Source organism: Pelodiscus sinensis, chromosome 24 (assembly GCF_052426305.1).
Source record: "Pelodiscus sinensis isolate ZL-2025 chromosome 24, ASM5242630v1, whole genome shotgun sequence".
In the NCBI taxonomy this organism is placed as follows: Eukaryota; Metazoa; Chordata; order Testudines; family Trionychidae; genus Pelodiscus; species Pelodiscus sinensis.
Genome location: NC_143075.1, coordinates 17,754,793 through 17,776,396, shown reverse-complemented (window position 1 = coordinate 17,776,396; position 21,604 = coordinate 17,754,793). Strand labels below are relative to the sequence as shown.

Below are 21,604 nucleotides of genomic sequence, written 5' to 3'. Positions count from 1 at the left end.
TATATGTTTTTCTTATTTTTTTAATCCAATGTAATGAATTATTATCATCTTGCTGTAGATTTCACTCTTCCACTTTTTTATTTGTTTTTCTGTTGGTTTCACAGAACACTCTGCTAATGGAGGAACGCAGGTGAATGTTACTTGTATTGTTAATGTGTGTAATTCAAATCACAACCCACAATTTCCAGAGCAGATGACTTCAACCACCACGGATTATGAAAATGTTCCCTGCTGCACTCCAACAGAGGAAGAAATTCCACTTTCTAAAGAAGAAAACCCCTTGAAAAGAGAATCAGAGATTCAAATCTCAGTGGAAGCTGCGGATAGTTTACCTCCAAACTTACTGTTTTCAGAAGGAAAGCTATTTCCTCTGAGTGTTCAAGATGTGGGGATGAAAACTATCTGAAGAAGATGACAGATCAGATATTGACTGATAAGCTTGGATCTACTAAAATAAACCATCTGTTAAGAATAGCATTCTTATAGGGACTTGAAATCTCTGATGTGTAGATATGGATAGATGCAGAGCCTTTTAAAAACATTTTAGCCCACTGATGTGTAACAGCTTGAAAAGCTGAAGGAGGACCTTTGCAAAGCCAATGTTATTTTTTTAAAGCTTTCTTTTTCTTTTTCAATTTAGTAGTTTGTTTATTGTCATATGCAAATTTGCTTCTGTCATGCCTTACCATGTGGCTTGTTCTGGTCTAGAGAGATCTCCTCTTCAGCGAAAAGGAAGTGTATTCAGTCTTCTTGCTTGTTCGTTCATACTGTCTACTGAGTCTGCCTCCAGGATGTCACTTAAGGATAATGATGGGATTTTTTTGATTCAGACATTCCATCGACTAAAAGCTGGACTAAGACAAGTATTCCATGAGAAATGAGTTGATGACTTGCCTTCTAAGGCTGTTGATTTAGTCATGTTTTTTATGGCCTCAAATGATACCATTTCACATCTGATCTACTCACCTTTCAAAATATGCACTTTTTAGAAAGGGTTATATGCTTTAGATCTTCTGTCATTGATATTTTTGCTGCTGTTTCTCTCTCTCTCATACTATGAAAACATATCTGTTCTCTAAGATTGATGTGGCTTGGAGGGTAAAATCTTCTATGTGAGTTTTTATAGATGACAGCCATTTTATCCAACAAGAGTAAAAATGCACTTATTTTTGTAACAACTGTACATATTTTTTAAAAAAATGTATATTAAGTAGAACTTGTTACACTGAAGTAGGTAACTGTCAATTTAGAGCTGTCATTGTTCCATGGTTGATTTAAGGCTGTTAGCTGATTCTGATCTCCTTTCTTGAGTCCTGTCTGAGAACTGTAGGTATGTCTACACTGCAGAGTTAATTCAAAATAACAGTTGTTATTTCAAATTAACTTTAATAATGTCTATATCTGTAAACCGCTATTTCAAAATAAATTCGAAATAGCAGAGCGCTTAATTCGAATTTGGTAAACCTCATTTTACGAGGAGTAACACCAAATTCGAAATAGCTATTTTGAATTAAGTGCTGTGTAGACACTTAATTCGAAATAGGGGGCCTCCAGCCCTTCCCAGGGAGCCCTGGTGGCCACTCTGGACACAACCAGGAAACCTTACTCTCCTCTCCCCCAGCCCAGGAGCCATTAAAGGGGTAGACCCTGGCCACAGTGCCTGTGCCAGCTCCAAGCCTGCCAGCCCAGAGCCAACAGTGGCCACAGGGGCCCCTGACACAGTGGCCACTGGGGGGCCCCAACCCAGTGGCCCCAAAACATGAGCCAGCAAGCCACTGGCAGCCAGCCCTCCACCACTCCCCAGGAGAAGGCGGGTGCATTCCTGGTCCAGGGTGGAGATCATGGACCTTATTCAGGTTTGGGGGGATCCCCTCCTAACGTCCATGATCTCCACACTAGATGGAGGAATGTGGCCATCTGTGGCAGGATAGCTGCCAGCCTGGCCACCAAAGGCCACATGCGAACCCAGGACAGGTTTACATGACAATCAAGTTGGTCTGGTGAGACCCCCAACCCTGGGCCCTGAGCTTCCCCTCCCCCTTCTTCCCCTTGCTTCCCCCTTCCAGCTCCCTCCTCCGAGGTTTCCCCCTACCCTCTCCCACCCCCTCTCTTCCCTTCTCCCACCTCCTTTTCCCAGTCTCCCCAGAGATTCATCCCCTCCGAGTTTTGTTCAGTAAACCCAGTTTCTATTTTTGAACATATGTGTCTTTTGTTTGACCTCAGGAAGGGGGGCTAGGGAGGCATAAGTGGAAGGATGTGAGGGAGGAATGGGGCACGAGCCCCCAGTGGGGAGGACTGGGGAAGCTCTGAGGGCTCCTTGGGGTGGACGCTCTCCCGCAGAGTCTCCTGGATCCTGACAGCCCCCCGATGGACCCCCTGGATGGCAGCCTGCAGCAAGTGCAGCTGGGCTGATGGCAACGACCGCACAAAACACACCGGCGTGCCAAGGGGCAGCTCTGGCTCCATGTGGCCGAGTGCTGTGGTGTCCCGAGTGCGGGCACTCAGGGTACTCCAAGTCAGGACTGCTTTGCTGTCCCTCATCGAGGTAGACAAGCAAGTGGGGAACTCTGAGAACTGTCTGTCCAGGGTGGGGGTAGGATCCCTTTAAGCACAGAGCTCAGTTAGCCTCAGGCAGCAGCACCACGCACTAAGTCCTAACCTGATGCCCTGCCGGCACTGGTTCCGACCAGCCTTAACTTTGGTTCAGGGTCCACTCAATGTGGATGTGCTATTTTGAAATAGTTTGTGTGTAGATATGTTATTTTGAATTAGTGTAGATGTAGATATACCCTGTGTGTGCCAAGTATTTTCCTGTGCATTTCAATTAATAGTAATAAGACCCAGATAAATAGGGCTTGACAATTATGTTAGCCCGGCACGGCGCCGCAGCGCGATCAGCGGGGCTCGCCACCGCTTGTCAAGCCCTGCAGATAAATATGTCTCATACCACTCATCCTGGTTGACCCCATGAAAAGGGCTCTGTTGGTGATTGCTTAAGTAAACACTGTAAAAAGCTGAATTGAATGAAACCTCAACCACAAAATCAGATGTTTGTGATAATATTTGCCCTCTAGTAACTAATCTACAAAGACAATGTACTCCTACTGACAATGAATGGAGACTTTTCTTTAGCACAGGTGATGGAAGTCTGTTTTTGAAGCACAATATTTGGGATTGTACTTCCCATAATTTTGTACGTGTGATTTAACCAGCAACTTCAAACAAAGTGTTCCTTCAAACAAATTTATTACAAAGTGCCTGATTCACATTCAGGCTAAGTCAGATGGAGGTCTGAATTCTGTCCTTACTAAAACTCCTGGAAACTTATTGGAGCTGCTCAACAGTAACTGAATGCAGAATTTATTCCAGAAGCTTTAGGCTGACGAAGAATGCCTTTTTGTGAATGAACCAACAACGGCTGAAGAGCAAGCAAGTACACTTGATGTCTTCACCTAAAGTTTGAGGATTATCCTTTGTGGCTGTGGAGTTTAGAGGCGAAACATTGCGGAACTATATTTTCTTACACTTGGGAACATGTTCTGAAATGTCAACATATGGAAATGCTGAAATTAATCTGAAACCACAGAATTTATGTTTATATAGGACTTGTTATATACTTAGATAGGTTGTTTCCAGCAATGTTCTGGACATATTCATCTGTTGCTCATCACTTTCAGGAACTGAGTCCATGTTGAACAGCAGCCCAAAGGAAAAATTGGGGTTCAGCCATGCTGATTAATTTTCTGGGTGCTTCATATTGTACAGTTACATGGTAGAAGGAAAAATTCTGGGAATTCATGTAAATAATGTCAAAGCTGTCTAAAAAGCAAAAATTTATTTTTATATCCCCTTATGTCTGACTTGGACTCTGCTGTCATTTCCATTAAATAAAAATTCCTTTATTTTCTTAGGGTTTTTATTTTATTTTTTTAAATGATCACTTGTTCATTTCATTTGGATTTCCTTAATTTCTGTGTACAAAACATTACTTTTGGCTCTTTTTATCACTATTGCTTAATTAAAGCCAGTTTGGACAATTTCAGCCTCATCTACCACTTTCTAAATCGTGTTGCTAGTTAAAAATTAAATATGATGTTGTAAAAAGCCGTTCATCTTGAGTTTCAGAGATGAGGAAAGCCATGATCCTGCAGTCTGCTCTGTGCCCAAGGCTACATCTAGACTACATGGCTCCGTCAACGGAGCCATGTAAAATAGTTTATTCGACATAGTCAAGGAAGCGGGGATTTAAATATTCCCCACTTCATTAAAATAAAAATGGCTCCCACGCTGTGCCGACGATCAACTGATCCTGCACAGCGCGGCAGTCTAGACGTGAAACGAGGTTTACTGGAGCGGTCAACAAAAGCTTCCTTTGTCGACCGCGCTGCGTCTAGACTGCCACACTGTGCCGGATCAGCTGATCGTCAGCACAGCATGGGGGCCATTTTTATTTCAATGAAGCGGGGATTATTTAAATCCCCGCTTCTTTGACTATGCCGAATAAACTATTGTACATGGCTCCGTTGACGGAGCCATATAGTCTAGACGTAGCCCTATTTTTTAACCCCCCCCCATTCCTTTAACTTTAGTGGTGGATGTATGGAACTTATTGCAGGATTTAGGGGGTTTAGTGATGTGATATATATATATATATATAAAACATGGAGTGGTGCACAGAAAATCCCAATGTCCTGTACTGCATATAAACAGGCCATAATATAAGTATTTGTTACAGGCAAACCTTGGTGACTTGCTACAAAGAGGCTATGAACCCGTATGCTACTTGACAGCTAGTGGAGAATCTCCTTTTATCTTATGTGGGGGTGGTATCTCCACAGCACCTTAAACTTGAAATAAAATATGCAATTTGCGCTACACAAATTGCGTATCATTATTTTGCATCTAATTTGAAATTTGACATGTCTACACAGCACCAAATTTCAAAATAACATGCTACATTGTTCTGTCTTTTGTTTCATGCTATTTCAAGACATCCCTTAATCCTTGTGGAACGAGGGTTACTGGGATGCCAGAATAGCATGCCCGTTATTTTGAAAAATATTTCAAAATGATGGGTGGCTTGTGTAGATGTGGGGTAGCTATTTCAGTTATCCTGAAATAGCTGTGCAGTGTAAATGTACCCTGGGAGATATCTGTGGTTTTACAGGCTGAAGAACCTGAATTCCATTTTTTGTCTCTCACAACCCTGATACACAGAAAATTGTCCCAACATAGCCACAAGGAATTATTACAAAAGGTTACCTGAAATATTTAATGCACCCTTTAGGATTCATTTACATATAAATTACTTTGTAGTGTCTCAAAGAGTGACTTCTTCGTGTGTTTTATCTGAATGGTAACTTTGTTGCAGGAGTTACTATTGATGCTATGGGTTACTTTTAAGGTTCAGTCCTGCAAAGTGCTGAACAAAATGGCCTGACTGAGGCTCATGTGCAGTCCTATTGAAGGTAGTGGGAGTCTGTTGTCTTCAGCTGGCAGTGACTCATACCATTAGTGTCTGCTTGGAGGACGGTGAAGCCATGCTAAAGTAGTGTTTCAATCATGATCAGATATTAACTTTTGGTTTCACTTGTTGCCTTCAGGAAACACATGTATTGTGTCTAAAATATGTGCCTTCTACAGCATCTGTTGGCTCATGACCATTATCAAATCAAGTGCTATTAAGAAACATTTGATTGTACTGAAAACATATTTTAAAGCAAAACAACAGTTTCACGCCCTATTTTTAAATTGTGTTATAGCCTCCCTTGCAAATACTCTGCATTTTCTATAGCAGGGGTGGGAAACCTCAGGCCTGGGTGCCAGATATGGCCCCTGGATTGCCTGGATCTGGCCCCTAAGTCTGAGCACCCCTGCCCCTAGCTTTAGGGAGCCTGTGCTGATGCTCCAGCCCCACCTTGTGGCTGGAGCATTCAAACTCTACTACGTTAGCCCCCCTAGGCTCTTGTGTGTGAGAGTAGTGTGGGGAGTGTCGTCTTCTCAGTTAGGGTTGCCAGGTGTCTGGTTTTGAACCAGACAGTCTGGTATTTGAGTTTTCTTTCTGGGAAACAAATTGAGAAAATACCAGACATAAATGTCTGGTATTTTCTAATTAAGTTTTATTGTCATCATGAGTATCAGTACGTAGCTGCTTACTGCCTGGCTGATAAACATGCTCACACTGCATGTGTCTACCAGCCAGCCAGTATGCAGTGGGGTGGGGGTGGGGGGGTAGGATGGAATCTCTGAGGCCGGACTCGCCTGTACACCCCACCGGGACTGTGCACGGGACAGGCAGCACCTCGGGATCTGCGTGTGCCCGGGCCAGCCCCGCTCCCCGCCAGCCGGTTCCCCTCTGGCCAGCCCCGCTCTCCCCAATGCCCCCCCAGCCAGCCCTGCTTCCCGGCAGTGGGTTCCCCCCGGTCAGTCCCGCACCTGGCCAGCCCTGCTTCCCTGTGGTCAGTCCTCCCCCCCCCCCCCCATCTCTCCCGGCCAGCCCTGTTCCCCCCCAACCCCCTCCCAGCCAGCCCTGCTTCCTGCTGGTCGGTTAGCCCTCCTCCCCCCCCCCAATCTCTCCTGGCCAGCCCCACTCCCCTCCTGGCTGGTCTGGTTCTCCCCCCCCCCCCACCTCCCCTGGATCTGAGCTCAAGCGTGTCCCGTAATTTTTTTTAAACCATCTGGTAACCCTATTCTCAGTTGAGGGCTATGTCAATTAGATGTGGAGTTTTTTGTTTTTGCTTCTCACTTATGTGCAGCCCCTGACCTAAAAAGGTTCTCCACCCCCTGTTCTATAGCTAGTCTTTGTTCTTGAAATAGAATTGTTTCCACTGGTACACTTATTGATGACCATCTATTACATACCCAATGGTATACAACTCATATGATGTGGGTCTATGCCTCTAGTGCACACTTAGTGTGTGCTAGGGGTGCCTACTCTCACTGAAGCTATTCCAGGAGATTTCTGCCCCCCACTCTCCCGCCATCTGATGTAATATCTTTTTTTAAAGTATCTATTACAATGGTCACCAACCAGTAGATTGGGATCTACTGGTAGATCTTGGAACTTTGCACAGGGGATCCTGACAGGTTTGGCCGGGAGGCTATCCAGTGCTAGCACTTCAGCTGCCCCCCATCCCTGGGAAGCTCCTGCTTGCTGTGCATGGCACAGGAAAAAGAGGCGGGGATGTGCTAATGTCAAGCTGCCCCTCCCCTACCTGGTACCCCATCTTCACAGAGCCTGGGGGTCAGGGATGGAGAGTTTGCTGGCTGTTTGGGGGAGTGGTGCAGGGCCAGGGTAGGGGTGATCCTGCCTTAGCCTCACTGCACCACCACCCAGAACCCTCCTGTGGTAAGCGATACCCAGCTGGGGCCTGCATTCTGAACTCCAGCCCCAGTCCTGAACCTCTCCTGCACCCCAAATCCCTGCCCTAGCCCTAAGTTCCCCTGCATCCAAACTCCCTCCCAGAGCCTGCACCCCAACTCCCTGCCCCAGGTTCAGCTCAGAAGCACTCTTGCACTCCAAATCCTTTAACCCAAGATCAGCATCTGCCCCCCAGCTTGATAAAAGTGAGTGAAGATGGGAGGGGAGAGGGAGGATGGAGTGAGCAGGGTGGGAAGGAGGCGGGGCAAGGTTGTTTGGGTCTGAAGTAGATCCTGGATTGAATTTAAATTCAAAAAGCGATCTCATGCTTAAAAAGGTTGGAGACCCCTGATCTATTACAACTTCTATTATAACTCTAGGATTGCTTTCAATAGTCACAAGGAAATTGATGCAGATGGAGGGAAATCCCGGGCCAATCTGGGATGGTTGGTAATCCTAGGGCGATGTCTACACTGGAGGCTTCTTGCACAAGAACATCTTGCGCAAGGGTTCTTGTGTAAGATGTCTTGTGCAAGCAAACGTCCACACTGCCATGGGCAAGCTGTGCTTTTGTGCAAGAGCGCCCATGGCAGTGTGGACGCTCTCTGGCACAAGAAAGCTCTGATGACCATTTTAGCCATAGGGCTTTCTTTGCGCAAGAAATCCCTGCTGAGTGTCCACACTGCCCTCTTGCACAAGAGGGCTTACGCCTGATAAAAAGGAGAGTAGCTCTTGTGCAAGAAGCCCTCTCTTACCACGCCCTACTGTAAATTTCCTTGCTAGATTGGCCACGGATGCTTTTGCGGAAAAGGGCTTTTGCGGAAAAATGTCTGTGCCAATCTAGACGCTCTTTTCCGCAAATGCTTTTAACGGAAAACATTTCCGTTAAAAGCATTTGCGGAAAATCATGCCAGTGTAGACGTAGCCTCGTGGTTTTGGAGCCGGTGTGACGGTGTGACTCCGGTGGCAGAGGGGCGGGTGCCTGGGCTATGACGTCTGAGCGCGAGGTGGCAGCAGCGGCGCCACGGCTCCGCCCGCTCCCTGCGGGGGCGGGGCGCGGCGCGCGGGGCGGGGCGTTCCCTCCCAGGGGCCTCGCCGGGCTCATGAGGAAGAAAACAATCGCCCCCTCGCCGCGCAGATTGGTTCCATCGATTGCTCGGCGCTCTACAGGCAGTGCCCCTCCCCCCATCGGTCAGCTGCGGCTCGATTAACGCCGGCTCCGGCTCACTCGCAGGCCCTGATCCAAGCAAGCGCCATTGAGGGGCCAGGGAGCGAGGCAGGTACCCGAGGGGGGCGGTGCCGGTAACGGCTCTGGGGGCGGGCCGCCGCCTGGGCTCCTGGCCCTCAGAGAGCGACCCCCCGCCCGGTCCCCCCCGGCTCCCCCCCCGACCCCCCCCCCGGTCCCCCCCGGCTCCCCTAGGGGCCTGGCTCTGACAGTGACCCCCCCGTCCGGTCCCCCCCGGCTCCCCTAGGGGCCTGGCTCTGACAGTGACCCCCCCGTCCGGTCCCCCCCCGGCTCCCCTAGGGGCCTGGCTCTGACAGTGACCCCCCCGTCCGGTCCCCCCCGGCTCCCCTAGGGGCCTGGCTCTGACAGTGACCCCCCCGTCCGGTCCCCCCCGGCTCCCCTAGGGGCCTGGCTCTGACAGTGACCCCCCCGCCCGGTCCCCCCCGGCTCCCCTAGGGGCCTGGCTCTGACAGTGACCCCCCCCCGCCCCGTCCCCCCCCCGGGGGTCCCCCCGCCCGCCCCCCGGCTCCCCTAGGGGCCTGGCTCTGACAGTGACCCCCCCCCCGCCCGGTCCCCCCCGGCTCCCCTAGGGGCCTGGCCCTCAGACAGTGACCCCCCCCAGCCCGGGGTCCGCCCCCCGGCTCCCCTAGGGGCCTGGCTCTGACAGTGACCCCCCCAGCTCGGTCCCCTGCCTGCCTCCCTTAGGGGCCTGGTCCTCAGACAGTGACCCCCGAGCTCTCTTGGCTCCCCTAGGGGCCTGGCCCTCAGAGTGAGGTTCCCTCCCAGGGTCTAGCCCTGGCTGTAAGTTTTTTGACTCCCTTGCTAGGGCCCTGGCACCTGCCTCCTGTTACACCATTTCTATAGCTGTCTGGCTTCGGCAGTGCTTCCCTGGCACACCTAGGCAGTCTTAGAGTGATCATGTAACCCCAGCCTCCTGGGGCAGCCTGTGCTGTAATCTTAGCAAGGTGACCTTTCTCTATCTCGTGCCAGTTGGACCCATTTTTTCCCCTAGGGGTTTATTTCTGCTTCTTCCCCAAACAGTGACCCTACCTGCCATTCTCTTGTATTGTATAGCCAGAGTCTAGCAAGGTATTTGGTTCCCCAGCACTCCCTTACGTTGACCCTGACTAAGACTGCCCTTCCTGTTGTCCTGCCTTTACCAGAGTAGTCACCACTTGTAATCATATCGTGCAGGGCTTATGACACTGATTTTAAAAGTCCCCTTCTCTCCAGAGAGTCATGAGGTATAGGAGATTTATTGGCAAGATCCTCCCATCCTTTTTTAATACATTACTGACTTCTCCAGCCCTTCCTGATAAATGTTTACTCATTTTTCTTTAGTATTTTTTGAGTAAGATGGTATATATCCCCAAGTTAGTTTAAATTAAGGTCAGAGCTTACTTTCGTTAAGTATGTATGATGATATGAGGAAGTATGTCTTTTCCTTGTCTCACATAATCCTGTTTTTTGGTAACTTATTCAGTCCATCACAACACTGTCTCTAGGTTTTTATCTTAATTTTGCCTCTACAATTCCCTTTGAAGGATGGAGTGGGAGGGATAGGGATCTTGCATATATGATGCTTAAAACTTTTACTTTGTTAGTCACAACTGCAATTTCAATAGTAAGTAAAAGTGTGAATGCCAGTCTTCTGTTTGAAAGACAAGACTTTAGTTTGTTGAGTGCAGCTAGCATTGCCAATGGAACCTAAGATCAGATAATTTTAAATAATGAACTTGACTTTTAATTTTTTTTGTTTTAATGGTTTACGTTTCTTAGCATTATTTTAATCTGGTTGTGTTAACTTAGTTCTAGTCATTTTCACTTTTTGGCCTTAGAACAATTCTGTGGCTTTTAATGTTGAAGAGAAATTGAACGTTTGGAGGGTGGGGTTTAATAGAAGAAAACTTTCAGTGACATTTTTAAAAATGTGAACATTAATGTTTCAACTATGAGTCAAGTAAAACTTATATTACCTATGGAAAAAACCTGAATTTTAATATATGAATTAAAATATGGTCCTCAAATTAATAATTTCCTTTTATTGTCCTACATTATATAAACAAGCATCTTTTTCACTTTTCACCACTTACAACTCCATATTTGAAAAATATTATTCATGTTGCCTTGGGGAAAATTATGCATGCCCAGATACCCAATTAATAAACAATGGGTATATACAGCATTTTTCACACCATATAGTGTATTCATCCTTTGTTTACCAATGTTTATTGAAGGGTTTAGTCAAGCTCATGTTGAAGTTAATGATAGTTCTGCAGCTGACTTCAGTGACATGGTTGTAAAACATAAATTACAGTATTTTCTGGCAGCAGCATGGATTGAAATAGAAATGGCTGCTAAAGATTGTGAGGATAAAAGATTGGAAGTGTGCTCATTGTCAAAATGTGCATTTTAGCTTCAGCATCTTGACAGTATCCCTTTAAATAATGTAAGGTCACGTTAAGCTGTCAGTATAGTCTGAGTTTAGTGAATTGGGGGAGACAAGAAATTAAAACTAAGTAACTTGTTTTGTAAGAGTGCCCACAAAGAAATCGAATTAAACCCTGTCCTGGAAGCTGATCCACACAGGTAGATCGCTGCTGGTTCATTGTATCCATTTATTTCACTGGGTGTGAGGTAGGGATGAAAGCGACTAATCGACTGTTAAGCAGATGCTTATCAGGTAGTCGAGTAGGAACTCGACTAGTTGCTCCCCCCCTTGCTGCCTCGATGAGAGAGGCTGCAAGGGGAGGGGGAGCACAAGCTGGTGCTGTGGGGAGCCGGCTTAAACGCTGGTTCCCCCACCCCAGCACCATCTCTGCAGAGAGCGGGGAAAGCAGGAGGCAACGGGGAAATGGTGTGAGTGGGGATTGGAATATTCCTGCTCGTACCGGTCCCACTGCTGCTCCTCTCCCTTTGGAATGTACAAGAGTCACGTTACGATATTACCCACATTTTGTGTGAGTTCTGCAGCTAAATTGCCTTCTGCAAAAGTAATTAGCTTTTAGAGGACAGGAAATATATCAGTTTTCACTTACGGTATTTCCAGTACACTTTTATTTTAGGAAGTTTGAGTTTCTCTCTCTCTATAATGGAAAAGGCTGGAAGTTTGCTCTCTTCTTTTCCTAGAAAACCTGATCTGTAGAGTTCCTGAGAGCCACAGAAAAGGGGGATTGGCTTCCCTCAGCCATTTCCAGCCATTCAAGGAGTGGTGCTGCAAGGATTTCCCCTGCTAGCTGCCACTCCTGGCAATCATGTTTAGTGAGTCATACTCAGAATGGGGTGAGGAAAGCAAGTACTATTGACAAGATCAGCACTAATGTGAATTAAAATAAGTTTTGGGGTTTGTATTTCTGAGTGTACGTACTCACATAGCAATGATAAACACGGTATGAAACTGTACATAAAAACTGAGGAGAGAACATTACCAGAGCGTGGCTATCCTCCACTCAACTACAGTTTCCAAAGTCAGAGAGCCCAGATCTTATGAAGTAGGGATGTTAAAATTATATTAATCAACTAATCGAATAGTCGATGGAATTTCTATCAACTGTTTGATTAATCGATTAGGGCATGTCTGCTTTGAAATGTAGCAAGAGCCCACCCAGCTGTTGCTACATTTCAAGCGGAAGTGACAGCTGGTGTTCTACCTTTGAAAGATTGAAATGCCACATGGAGCCCAGGGCTAGTGGGGGACTCTTAAGTCTTTGAAATGCACAAGAGCCCCAGCAGGGCCCTAGTGAGGGACTCTTGTATGTTTCAAAGGTGGAACGCTGTCGCTGCGCCCCTGCTCCCTCCCACGTAGCTGAAGCTGGGGGAAACTGACATTTAAGCTAGCTCCCCCCAAGCACTCCCTCGTCACCTCTTTCTGATAGGCAGGGTGAAGGGTGGGGAGCGACTAGTTGATTAACGTGTCAAGTATCTGATAAGCTTTTGCTTATTAGATTGTCGACTAGATGATTAGTCGCTTACATTTCTATTATGGAGTAGTTGTATATGGGTTTCTTATGGGATTTGAGGAAGAGGTGCAAGGCTACAGAGGCAATACATTAATCTGCATCCAGAACTGCTTGTTTTTCATCTCCTCCTGTGAAGACAGAGAGGACAATGTGGCACCTTGTCTGATATTGCTTCAAAGTAGGACAGTGCTTCAGTATGAAGGATGCAAAGATTAATTTTTGTATGATGATTCTATAAGTAGAAGTTACACTTCAATAATAATATCTTATATAAGGCTTTGATCATTAAATTTCAGAGCGCTGTACGAGACAGGTCAGTACCATTATCCTCATTTTGCAGTAGGGGAAGCCAAGGCTCAGAGAAGTGAAGTGATTTGCTCAAGGTCACCCAGCAGGCTAGTTAGTGGCAGTGATGTGAATAGAACCCATGTTTCCTGAGTTGTGGTCCAGTGCTTTATTCACTAAGGTGTGTTTAATCATTAAAGCACTACAAGTCTCAGTGAGGAAAAGGTTTTAAAAATGTAGTATAGTATACCTTAATAAAAATTGGAGCAGGTGAGGTGGTATTAACTCCCATAATGTTGTATAAATAAAATCAGCATAAATAGTAACTTCATTGCATTATACTCTGACCTGGGATTATCAGGGTAATTAAAACTAGCTGTGCGTAGCAAAATTCTTATATTTTGTAAGCAGCTACTCTAGGACAACATCTTGTATACATCTTGAACTTCTCTAGTCTGGCACTTTCTCATCTGGCAACATCCATGGTCTGGCATGATGTTAGTTAGCCAGATGTCCACTTACCATGGCTATGGCCAAGTTTCCTGCGGTCCCGTAATATTTGTTCATAGCCACCAGTCCTGGCTCTCAGTTTTCTGTGCTCTCAGTTAGCTCTAATTTACACCTAAATGTCTTCCCAACTGAAATGCCAGTAAGCAGTTGTGTTGGTAATGCTGCTAGCCAATATTGACCTACTGTGGTTCAACAAATTCTCTGGTTTGGCAGTGGTCAAGTCCGGAGGGTGCTGGACTAGGGAGGTTCAACCTGTACTTATTAATTTTCAAGTGCCTTTGGGATGAGATGATTGAAGTGAAAAATGTTTTCAGTTGTCACAGTTTTTCTGGAAGGAGGGAAATGTTTTGGGAACTGGTATAGTATATCACTGAAGTTTCTCCTTTTCCATTTAAAACAGAGTACAACTAAACTATGGAACAGAGAATGACAACAGACTCTTAGTCACCCATCCCAGCAAACAATCATGTTGGAGGGACTGGTAGCCTGGGTCCTCAACACCTATTTGGGCAAATATGTCAATAACCTCAACACAGACCAACTCTCAGTAGCTCTTCTGAAAGGTAGGGTTATTAGCATTGTTTGTTCTATCCCTGTTTTATATTTCAAGAATTATATTGATAGAATTATTTTTGTGCTGATTAAAAGTTGCAATACATGTACTGAATATATTTTACATTTGTCTTACTGACTGCTACTAGCATAGTGGTGGGCAAGCTGCAGAAGGTGGACCACGTCTGGCCCATTGGGGTTCTATCTGTGGTTCGCAAGACGGTTTGTTTACTGTTGCCCAAGGCAGGGTTGCCTGATTCTGCTGGTTTCTATCTATGTTGTTTTTTTCTATCAGTATTAGGGGGCTGCTGCCCTGCTTGCTACGCTTATCAACGCCCCCCCGGCAGTAGGTGTCTAGCCAGGGGGTGGGTACAGGAGCAGGCTGGGGGGTAGGTGTCTGGCCAGAGAGAAAGGGGGCAGGAGTGGGCTGGGAGTGTGGAATCTTGGCAGAAGGGATGAGGGGACTGGAGTCGGGCGCAGGTAGTGATGGGGACCCGGTGCGGCCTGAGATGGGGCTTGTATTGCGGAGGGGACCCAGCCCCAGCAGCTCCTCCCCAGTGGCAGAGACCCCAGGGGCATAAAGCAGGAGCCAGAGCTGGAGCAGCCCAGAGAGGACAGCGCTGAGGCTGGCCACAGAAAGCACCTGAGCCGATAGCATCAGCGTCATGAGAACGCAGATAACATGATGATGTCACTCTATTGGCCAGCAGGAAAATTTTTTATATATAAATAAGATAGAGATTACACATCTGTAAAGCAAGGGCTCGTGAAGTGAGATGCGTGTTGATTGCACACCACATTGACTGTGCATCCAAAGTGCTGCTACAGTTCAGTCTGCACACCCTGCAAATTAAAGGTGCGCCAGCTCAGTTAGTAAAACTACTGCATTCTGGGAGACTGTCTTGGTTACAACAGTCTTACAGCACACCGAGATGGAGGGCCACTCACGCAGCTCACTCACTAGCCTAGGTTGCCCATCACTGGATTAGCAACTGGATTAGCATTTATGTTCTTGTATTGTAGTAATAAATTAAAACAAAAATAGCAAAACTTCCTGCTTTCCCTGCAGAGGTGCTCCTTACAGGCTTAGTGCAAGCTTGATTTTTTTTTTTTTTTTAAAATAGACTAATGAAAAAAATTCATTTCTGATAATGCAGCCTTTTTGTGTGTTTTGTTTTTGAAATTGATATGGATTTTTTTGTTCTACTTTAGTCTTGATTTGAAGGGTCTTCTGAGCACACCCCAAGAGCAACAACTCAAAATGTGCTCAGGCACACACTTTTCTACGTGCGTATATGCTTGTCTGTTGCCTCTTTTTGTTTCATTTTCAGTTTTGCTGCTGCTGTTACTAGTAAGGAATCTCTTTCAGAGCCTTGCAAATGTTGACCATCGATGAACGGTGCTTGACAGCGTTGTGTGTGTACGCGCACGGGTGTGAAGTAAAGAAACTGACAAAATAGAAGGAAATATTTTGTTCAGTCTATTTGTTATAGTAATCATAGGGGTTGCTTTCAACAGTAGAACATACATCTTCCAATGTAAATATTATATTTTAAACTGGTGTTCCCTTTAATAACAAATGGCAAATGTTTCGGGAAATCATTGTTTTCTTCAGATACTTAGTAAAATATTTAAGGAATTTTTTACAAAATATATATCAAAGAGCATACATGAGTCCAGCTGATGACGTGAGAGTTTCATGTATTTTTTGCAAATCAGTAAAACAAACAGTGGCATGTGATCTTTTTTTGAAGTGCTCTGTGGAATGAGGCTTTCAAGGAACTTTTGAAGGTGAGAAATAGTGCTTGGCGAATGTTAACTAGAAAACTGTATCAAGGGTATAGGGATGGTTTTGATAGCATGTTCAAGGTGAATGAGGGGAGAGATTTGGGGACAAGTTTGGATGGAATATAAGCAGCTTAATAGTTGCTGTAGTTTTCAATATGTAGTTGCAACAGTAATTTATGTATTCGTGTTTGAGCAATCTCTTCTCACACTAGAGAATGTGTATAGCAGCTAATTGTGATGATCTATTTGCCTCACTGACTCACTCATGAAAACTGGGGCAATAACTCATGATATTTTTTTAAAAAAAGTCTTGGCTGAGTTATGCAGTGCAGTCCCTCATGCTCTCGTGTTTGGAGAAGAGATTTTTTTTTGTATTATAAGGAGCCAGTTTTGACTGTTGGTTATTTAAAGAATTAGTTCTAGGATGGAATTTTATTTGACTCAGTGTGTAGAATTAAGTTCTTTTTGAGTCTTGGTTGGCCCAGCCTTGAATTGTATGTTTATTCTCAGGATAGAACTGAAGGGTGAAAAATAGGGATGTCAACATGTAGATCACTACACAATTAACCAATAAGCCTTGACTTATTGGTTAATTTTATTGACTATATGCACTCCTCCCCCCTTCTGCCTCTGTATCAGAGGCAGCAAGTGGTGGGGAGCAGGAGCTGAGCCCATAAGGACCTGGCTTTAAGCAGGATCCCTATGAGTACCAGATCTGCTGGTCCTCTCCTCCCCCCGTGCTGCTGCCTCTGATAGAGAGGCAGCAACACGGAGGGTGGGGGTTGGGGGTAGTCTGGAGCCGATATGCATGGGGAGTCAGCTTTTGACTCTCCATATGTGCTGGCTTCGCAGACCCACCTGCCCCTGCCCCCCTCTGCCTCCTATAGAGGAAGCGACCGAGGGCAGTCAGGAGCCAGTGCTGTGGGGAGCCGGCTTAAAGAGAATTGGCAGCACTGGATGGCAGAAGGTTTCCTGAGAGTGGGGCCAGGAGCATACTGGTTGTTGGCCCCTCCCTCAGGGATTATCGAATCGTCATGTAACCAATAAGATTTCATGCAGTTATATGACTATTCAGTTACACTATATCTAATGTCTCTATTAGGGATGCTAAATTTGGATTAATCAGTTAATTGAGCAGTTGATGAAATTTCCATTGACTAGTCAGTAAGGGAGGCACTCGCTATCCCCACTGCCTCTTTCCCTTTGAAATGTAAAAGAGCCATCCAGGGCTCCTGTGTGTTTCACAGGGGGAGACTTAGAGGGCTCCTGCAGCTCTTGTACATTTCAAAGGGAGAGGAGCAGCAGTCCAGTGTTTCCCGCTTGAGCCAGTTCCCCGCTGCCCTCTGCCTCTCCTGCCCCCCATGGAGACAGTGCTGGGGGGAACCAGATATTAAGCTGGCTCCCCCCAGCACTACCTCCTGCTTTCCCCTCCCCTTGCTGCCTGTCATAGAGTGTCAGGGGTCCTTGAACCTGCACCTCCATCCGCAGCCAGATGTGACTGTCAGCCAGCAGGTAGAACAGAAGGTTTTATTGGCTCACAGGGATGCGGCGTAGCATAGGATTGATGTGAACACAGGCCCTGAGAGCAGGCAGCATTATTCCTCTTGTGGGGAAGGAGCTACCGGACCCTTCATCCCCCTTTTCCTGCTTCATCTCTCATCCTAGCCCAGCTGAGACTGACTGATAATGGAGCAAGTAATTAAGGAAATCATCTGCAAACACTTGGATAGGGAACAGCCAGCATTGATTTATAAAGAACAAATCATGTCAAACCAATCTGATGGCTTTCTTTGTTAGGATAACGAGTCTTGTGGATAAGGGAGAAGTGGTGGACATGGTAGATCTAGATTTTAGTAAGGCATTTGATACGGTCTCGCATGATATTCTTACCAATAAACTAGGCAAATACAACTTAGATGGGGCTACTATAAGGTGGGTGCATAACTGGCTGCATAACTGTTCTCAGTGAGTAGTTATTAACAGTTCACAATCCTGCTGGAAAGGTATAACAAGTGGGATTCTGCAGGGGTCTGTTTTGGGACCAATTCTGTTCAATATCTTCATCAACAATTTAAATATCGGCATAGAGAATATGCTTATTAAGTTTGCAGATGATACCAAGTTGGGAGGAGTTGCAACTACTTTGGAGGACAGTGTCATAATTCAAAATGATCTGGACAAATTGGAGAAATGGTCGTGAGGCAAACAGGATGAAGTTTAGTAAAGACAAAGGCAAAGTGCTCCACTTAGGAAGGAACAATGAGCTTCACACATACGGAAGGAGTATGGCAAAAAAGGATCTGGGGGTTATAGTGGACCACAAGCTAAATGAGAGTCAACAGTGTGATGCTGTTGTAAAAAAAGCAAACATGATTCTAGGATGCATTAACAGGTGTGTTGTGAGCAAGATACAAGAAGTCATTCTTCTACTCTACTCTGTGCTGGTTAGGCCTCTGTTGGAGAATTGTGTCCAGTTCTGGGCACTGCATTTCAAGAAAGATGTGGAAAAATTGGAGAAGGTCCAGAGAATAGCAACAAGAATGATTAAAGGTCTAGAGAACATGACCTTTGAGGGAAGACTGAAAGAATTGGGCTTGTTTAGTTTGGAAAAGAGAAGATTGAGAGGGGACATGATAGCAGTTTTCAGGTCTCTAAAAGGGTGTCACAAGGAGGAGGGAGAAAAATTGTTCTTCCTGGCCTCTGAGGCTAGAACAAAAAGCAGTGGGCTTAAATTGCAGCAGGGGAGGTTTAGGTTGGACATTAGGAAAAAGTTCCTAACTGTCAGGGTGGTTAAACATTGGAATAAATTGCCCAGGGAGGTTGTGGAATCTCCATCTCTGGAGATATTTGAGAGCAGGTTAGATAAATGTCTATCAGGGATGCTCTAGACAGTACTGGGTCTTGCCATGAGGGGAAGGGACTGGACTCGATGACCTCTCGAGGTCCCTTCCAGTCCTAGTATTCTCTGATTCTCCCTGAGCTTGGTGCAGCTCTTCCTATCCTGTCTCCCTTCCGGGCCAGGAGTTGTTATCTTTTGTGTCTGGCCCAATACACATCTAGAGTGAGTCATGCCCAGCCTCCCCCCCCCCCCCCATGCAGAGTGCTGCAGGGAAGGGAAAACTGAGATACATGTACACACACACTACAGCCAAGAGTGAATGAATGAATGTAACCGCTCTCCCACTACTTCACACTGCCTCTCTGTGATAGAGGCAGCAAGGGGGGAAGCAACTAGTTGAGTTGCTTCTACATAAAAACTAGTTATGTGAAGTTCCTACTCCGCTTAGGAAGGAACAATCAGTTTCACACTTATAGAACGGGAAGTAACTGTCTAGGAAGGAGTACTGCAGAAAAGGATCTAGGGATCATAGTGCACCAGAAGCTAAATATGATTCAACTGTGTGACACTGTGGCAAGAAAAGCAAATATGATTGTGGGATGCATTAACAGGAGTGTTGTGAGCAAGACATGAGAAGTAATTCTTCTGCTGTACTCTGCACTGATTAGGCTTCAGTTGGAGTATTGTCTCTCTTTTTGGCCACCACATTTAAAGAAAGACTTGGAGAAATTGGAGAAAATCCAGATGAGCAACAGAAATGATTAAAGGTCTAGAAAACATGATCTATGAGGGAAGACTGAAAGAACTGAAAAAACTTAAAACACAATGAATAGTCTAGCAGCACCTTAAAGACTATCAAAACATGTAGATGGTATCGTGCTTTTGTGGGTACAACTCACTTCAGTTTTTTTTAGTTTAGAAAAGGGAAGATGGAGAGGGGACATGATGTGTTACAAGGAGGAGGGAGAAAAATTGTTCTCATTGACCTCTGATGATGGGACAAGAAGGAATGGGTACAAATTGCAGCAAGGCAGGCTTAGGTTGGACATTAGGAGAAAATTCCTAACTGTCAGGGTGATTAAGCACTGGAATAAATTGCCTAGGGAGGTTGTGGAATCTCTATCGTTGGAGATCTTTAAGAGCAGGTTAGATAGGCATCTATCAGGGATGATATATATCAGACCTGGGCCCATGGTTTGGATCCAGCCCTCCATCCACCAGTTCTGGCCCGTGGAGGGCAGCAAGGAGCCCCAGGCAGGTTCCCTAGCTTGTCCTGAAGCTCCATGCACTGTGCAGAAATGCAGCTGGCAGGGCTCCGTTTCTGTTTTAAAACTGGAGGGGCGGGGGGAAGTTTTGGGAGCCACCTCCAGCACATTCCCATTGGCTGGCCGGTTGGTTGGAAAACATTTTAAGCTCTGCAGACAGGCAAGCTCTTTCTTGCCCCAACTCTGCCCTCTCTCGCCCCCCCACTCAACTTACCCAAACTCTCTGTCCCCCTCTTACACCCACAGCCCCTCCCAGATCTGGCACCCCAATCTCCTTCCCCAGATCACAATCCCCTCCTACCATAGGTCACATCCCAAACCTCTGCACTCCAGTCCCTTGCCCTAGATCACAGACTCCAGTCTCCCTACTGATCCCAGTACTTTACCCCAAACTCCCTTCTGCACCCAACCTCCATTCCAGACCCCGCACCTACTCCATTAATATCATGGAAGAGTGCGGTCCTCAACCACTTTCCAAAATCTTGGAGTGGCCCCCTCTCAAAAATTATTTCCCACCTCTGATCTAATTGGTGCTTGGTCCTGCTGTGAGGACAGGTGACTGGACTTGATGACCTATCAATGTCCCTTCCAGTTCTACTATTCTATGATTTCCTGATCTTTTGAAGAATAGAAGCTAAGATTAGATTCTTAGGGTCTTCCATTGAAACCCATGGAGAATTTCCCTTTTCAGATGTCTCTCTAACACACCCACACCAACACATCTCCTGTAATTATTTGTCTCCTAACAAAACCCCAGGTTTATATTCTGCAGTACCTACTAATATCAATGAGAGTTGCAGGCATTTAATGGATTATGAGATTTGACCCCAAGTTTTTCAGTATGAGGCCATGTTTTCTGTTAAGGGCCCAGTCTTGTATTCCTCACTCAGTTTAAATTACTTCGAGCTTCAAAAGAGTTTTTTCTAAATAATGAATGTAAGCTAAGGACCCATGCTATTAACTATGAAATGTACATTGTCCCTGGTCTAGCAAATTCCCTTGTTCAAGACCAGTCAGGTCTTGAGGATGCCGGACCGGGGAGGTTCTACCCATGCCAAAATAAGAGTTAGCACTCCCACCTCTGATACTTTAACCCCAAAATAATAGTAAATCAAATAAGAACATAAGAACACCCATACAGAGTCATACAAAGGTCTGTTTTAACACAGTATCTTGTCTTCCAAGAGTGGGCCAGGCAAAATGCCTTAGAGGGAATGAACCGAACAGGTAATGATCAAGTGATCTCTTTCCTGCCATCCGTCTCCACCCTCTGACAAACAGAGGCTGGGGACACCATTCCTTACCCATACTGGCTAATAAATTCATGGAGGTTAAGTCCATTAATGGCTATCTAGTTCTCTTTTAACCCCTGTTCTAGTCCTAGCCTTCACAACCTCCTCAGGCAAGGAGTTCCACAGGTGGACTGTACGCTGTGTGAAGAAAAACTTTTTTTTATTTGTTTTAAACCATGTTGCCCATTAATTTCATTTGGTGGTCCCTAGTTCTTATATTATGGCAACAAGTAAATAACTTTTCCTTATTCACTTTCCCCACACCACTCATGATTTTATAGACCTCTCTCATATCCCCCTGTACTCTCCTCTTTTCCAAACTGAAAAGTTCTAGTCTCTTTAATCTCTCCTCATATGGGGCCCGTTCCAAACCACTGATAATTATAGTTGCCCTTCTCTGAACCTTTTCTAATGCCAGTATATCTCTTTTGATATTTGTATGCAGTATTCAAGATGTGGATGTACCATGGATTTATATAAGGGCATTAAGATATTTTCTGTCTTATTCTCTATCCCTTTTTTAATGTTT

At 45.6% G+C, this 21,604-nt stretch overlaps 2 protein-coding genes across 10 annotated transcripts in view; both read left to right on the top strand.

Moving 5' to 3' along the window:
* TNFRSF1B (TNF receptor superfamily member 1B) overlaps nt 1-3,907 on the top strand; it is a 48,386-nt gene extending 44,479 nt beyond the window's left edge. Inside the window, exon 10 of the mRNA XM_089773218.1 lies at nt 105-3,907. Coding sequence (XP_089629344.1) covers nt 105-406 — 302 coding nt within the window. The 3' untranslated portion in view covers nt 407-3,907. The remainder of the gene's footprint in view (nt 1-104) is intronic.
* Nucleotides 3,908-8,416: 4,509 nt separating this feature from the next.
* VPS13D (vacuolar protein sorting 13 homolog D) overlaps nt 8,417-21,604 on the top strand; it is a 224,840-nt gene continuing 211,652 nt past the window's right edge. For 4 of the 9 annotated variants that reach the window (XM_075906826.2, XM_089773062.1, XM_075906824.2 and 1 more), the window contains exons 1-2: nt 8,419-8,640; nt 13,740-13,902. In XM_075906826.2, coding sequence (XP_075762941.2) covers nt 13,806-13,902 — 97 coding nt within the window. In that variant the 5' untranslated portion in view covers nt 8,419-8,640; nt 13,740-13,805. Of the gene's footprint in view, nt 8,641-11,714; nt 11,868-13,739; nt 13,903-21,604 lie in introns of all 9 variants that reach the window. The other 5 variants (XM_089773061.1, XM_089773060.1, XM_089773065.1 and 2 more) reach the window with 5 other exon arrangements.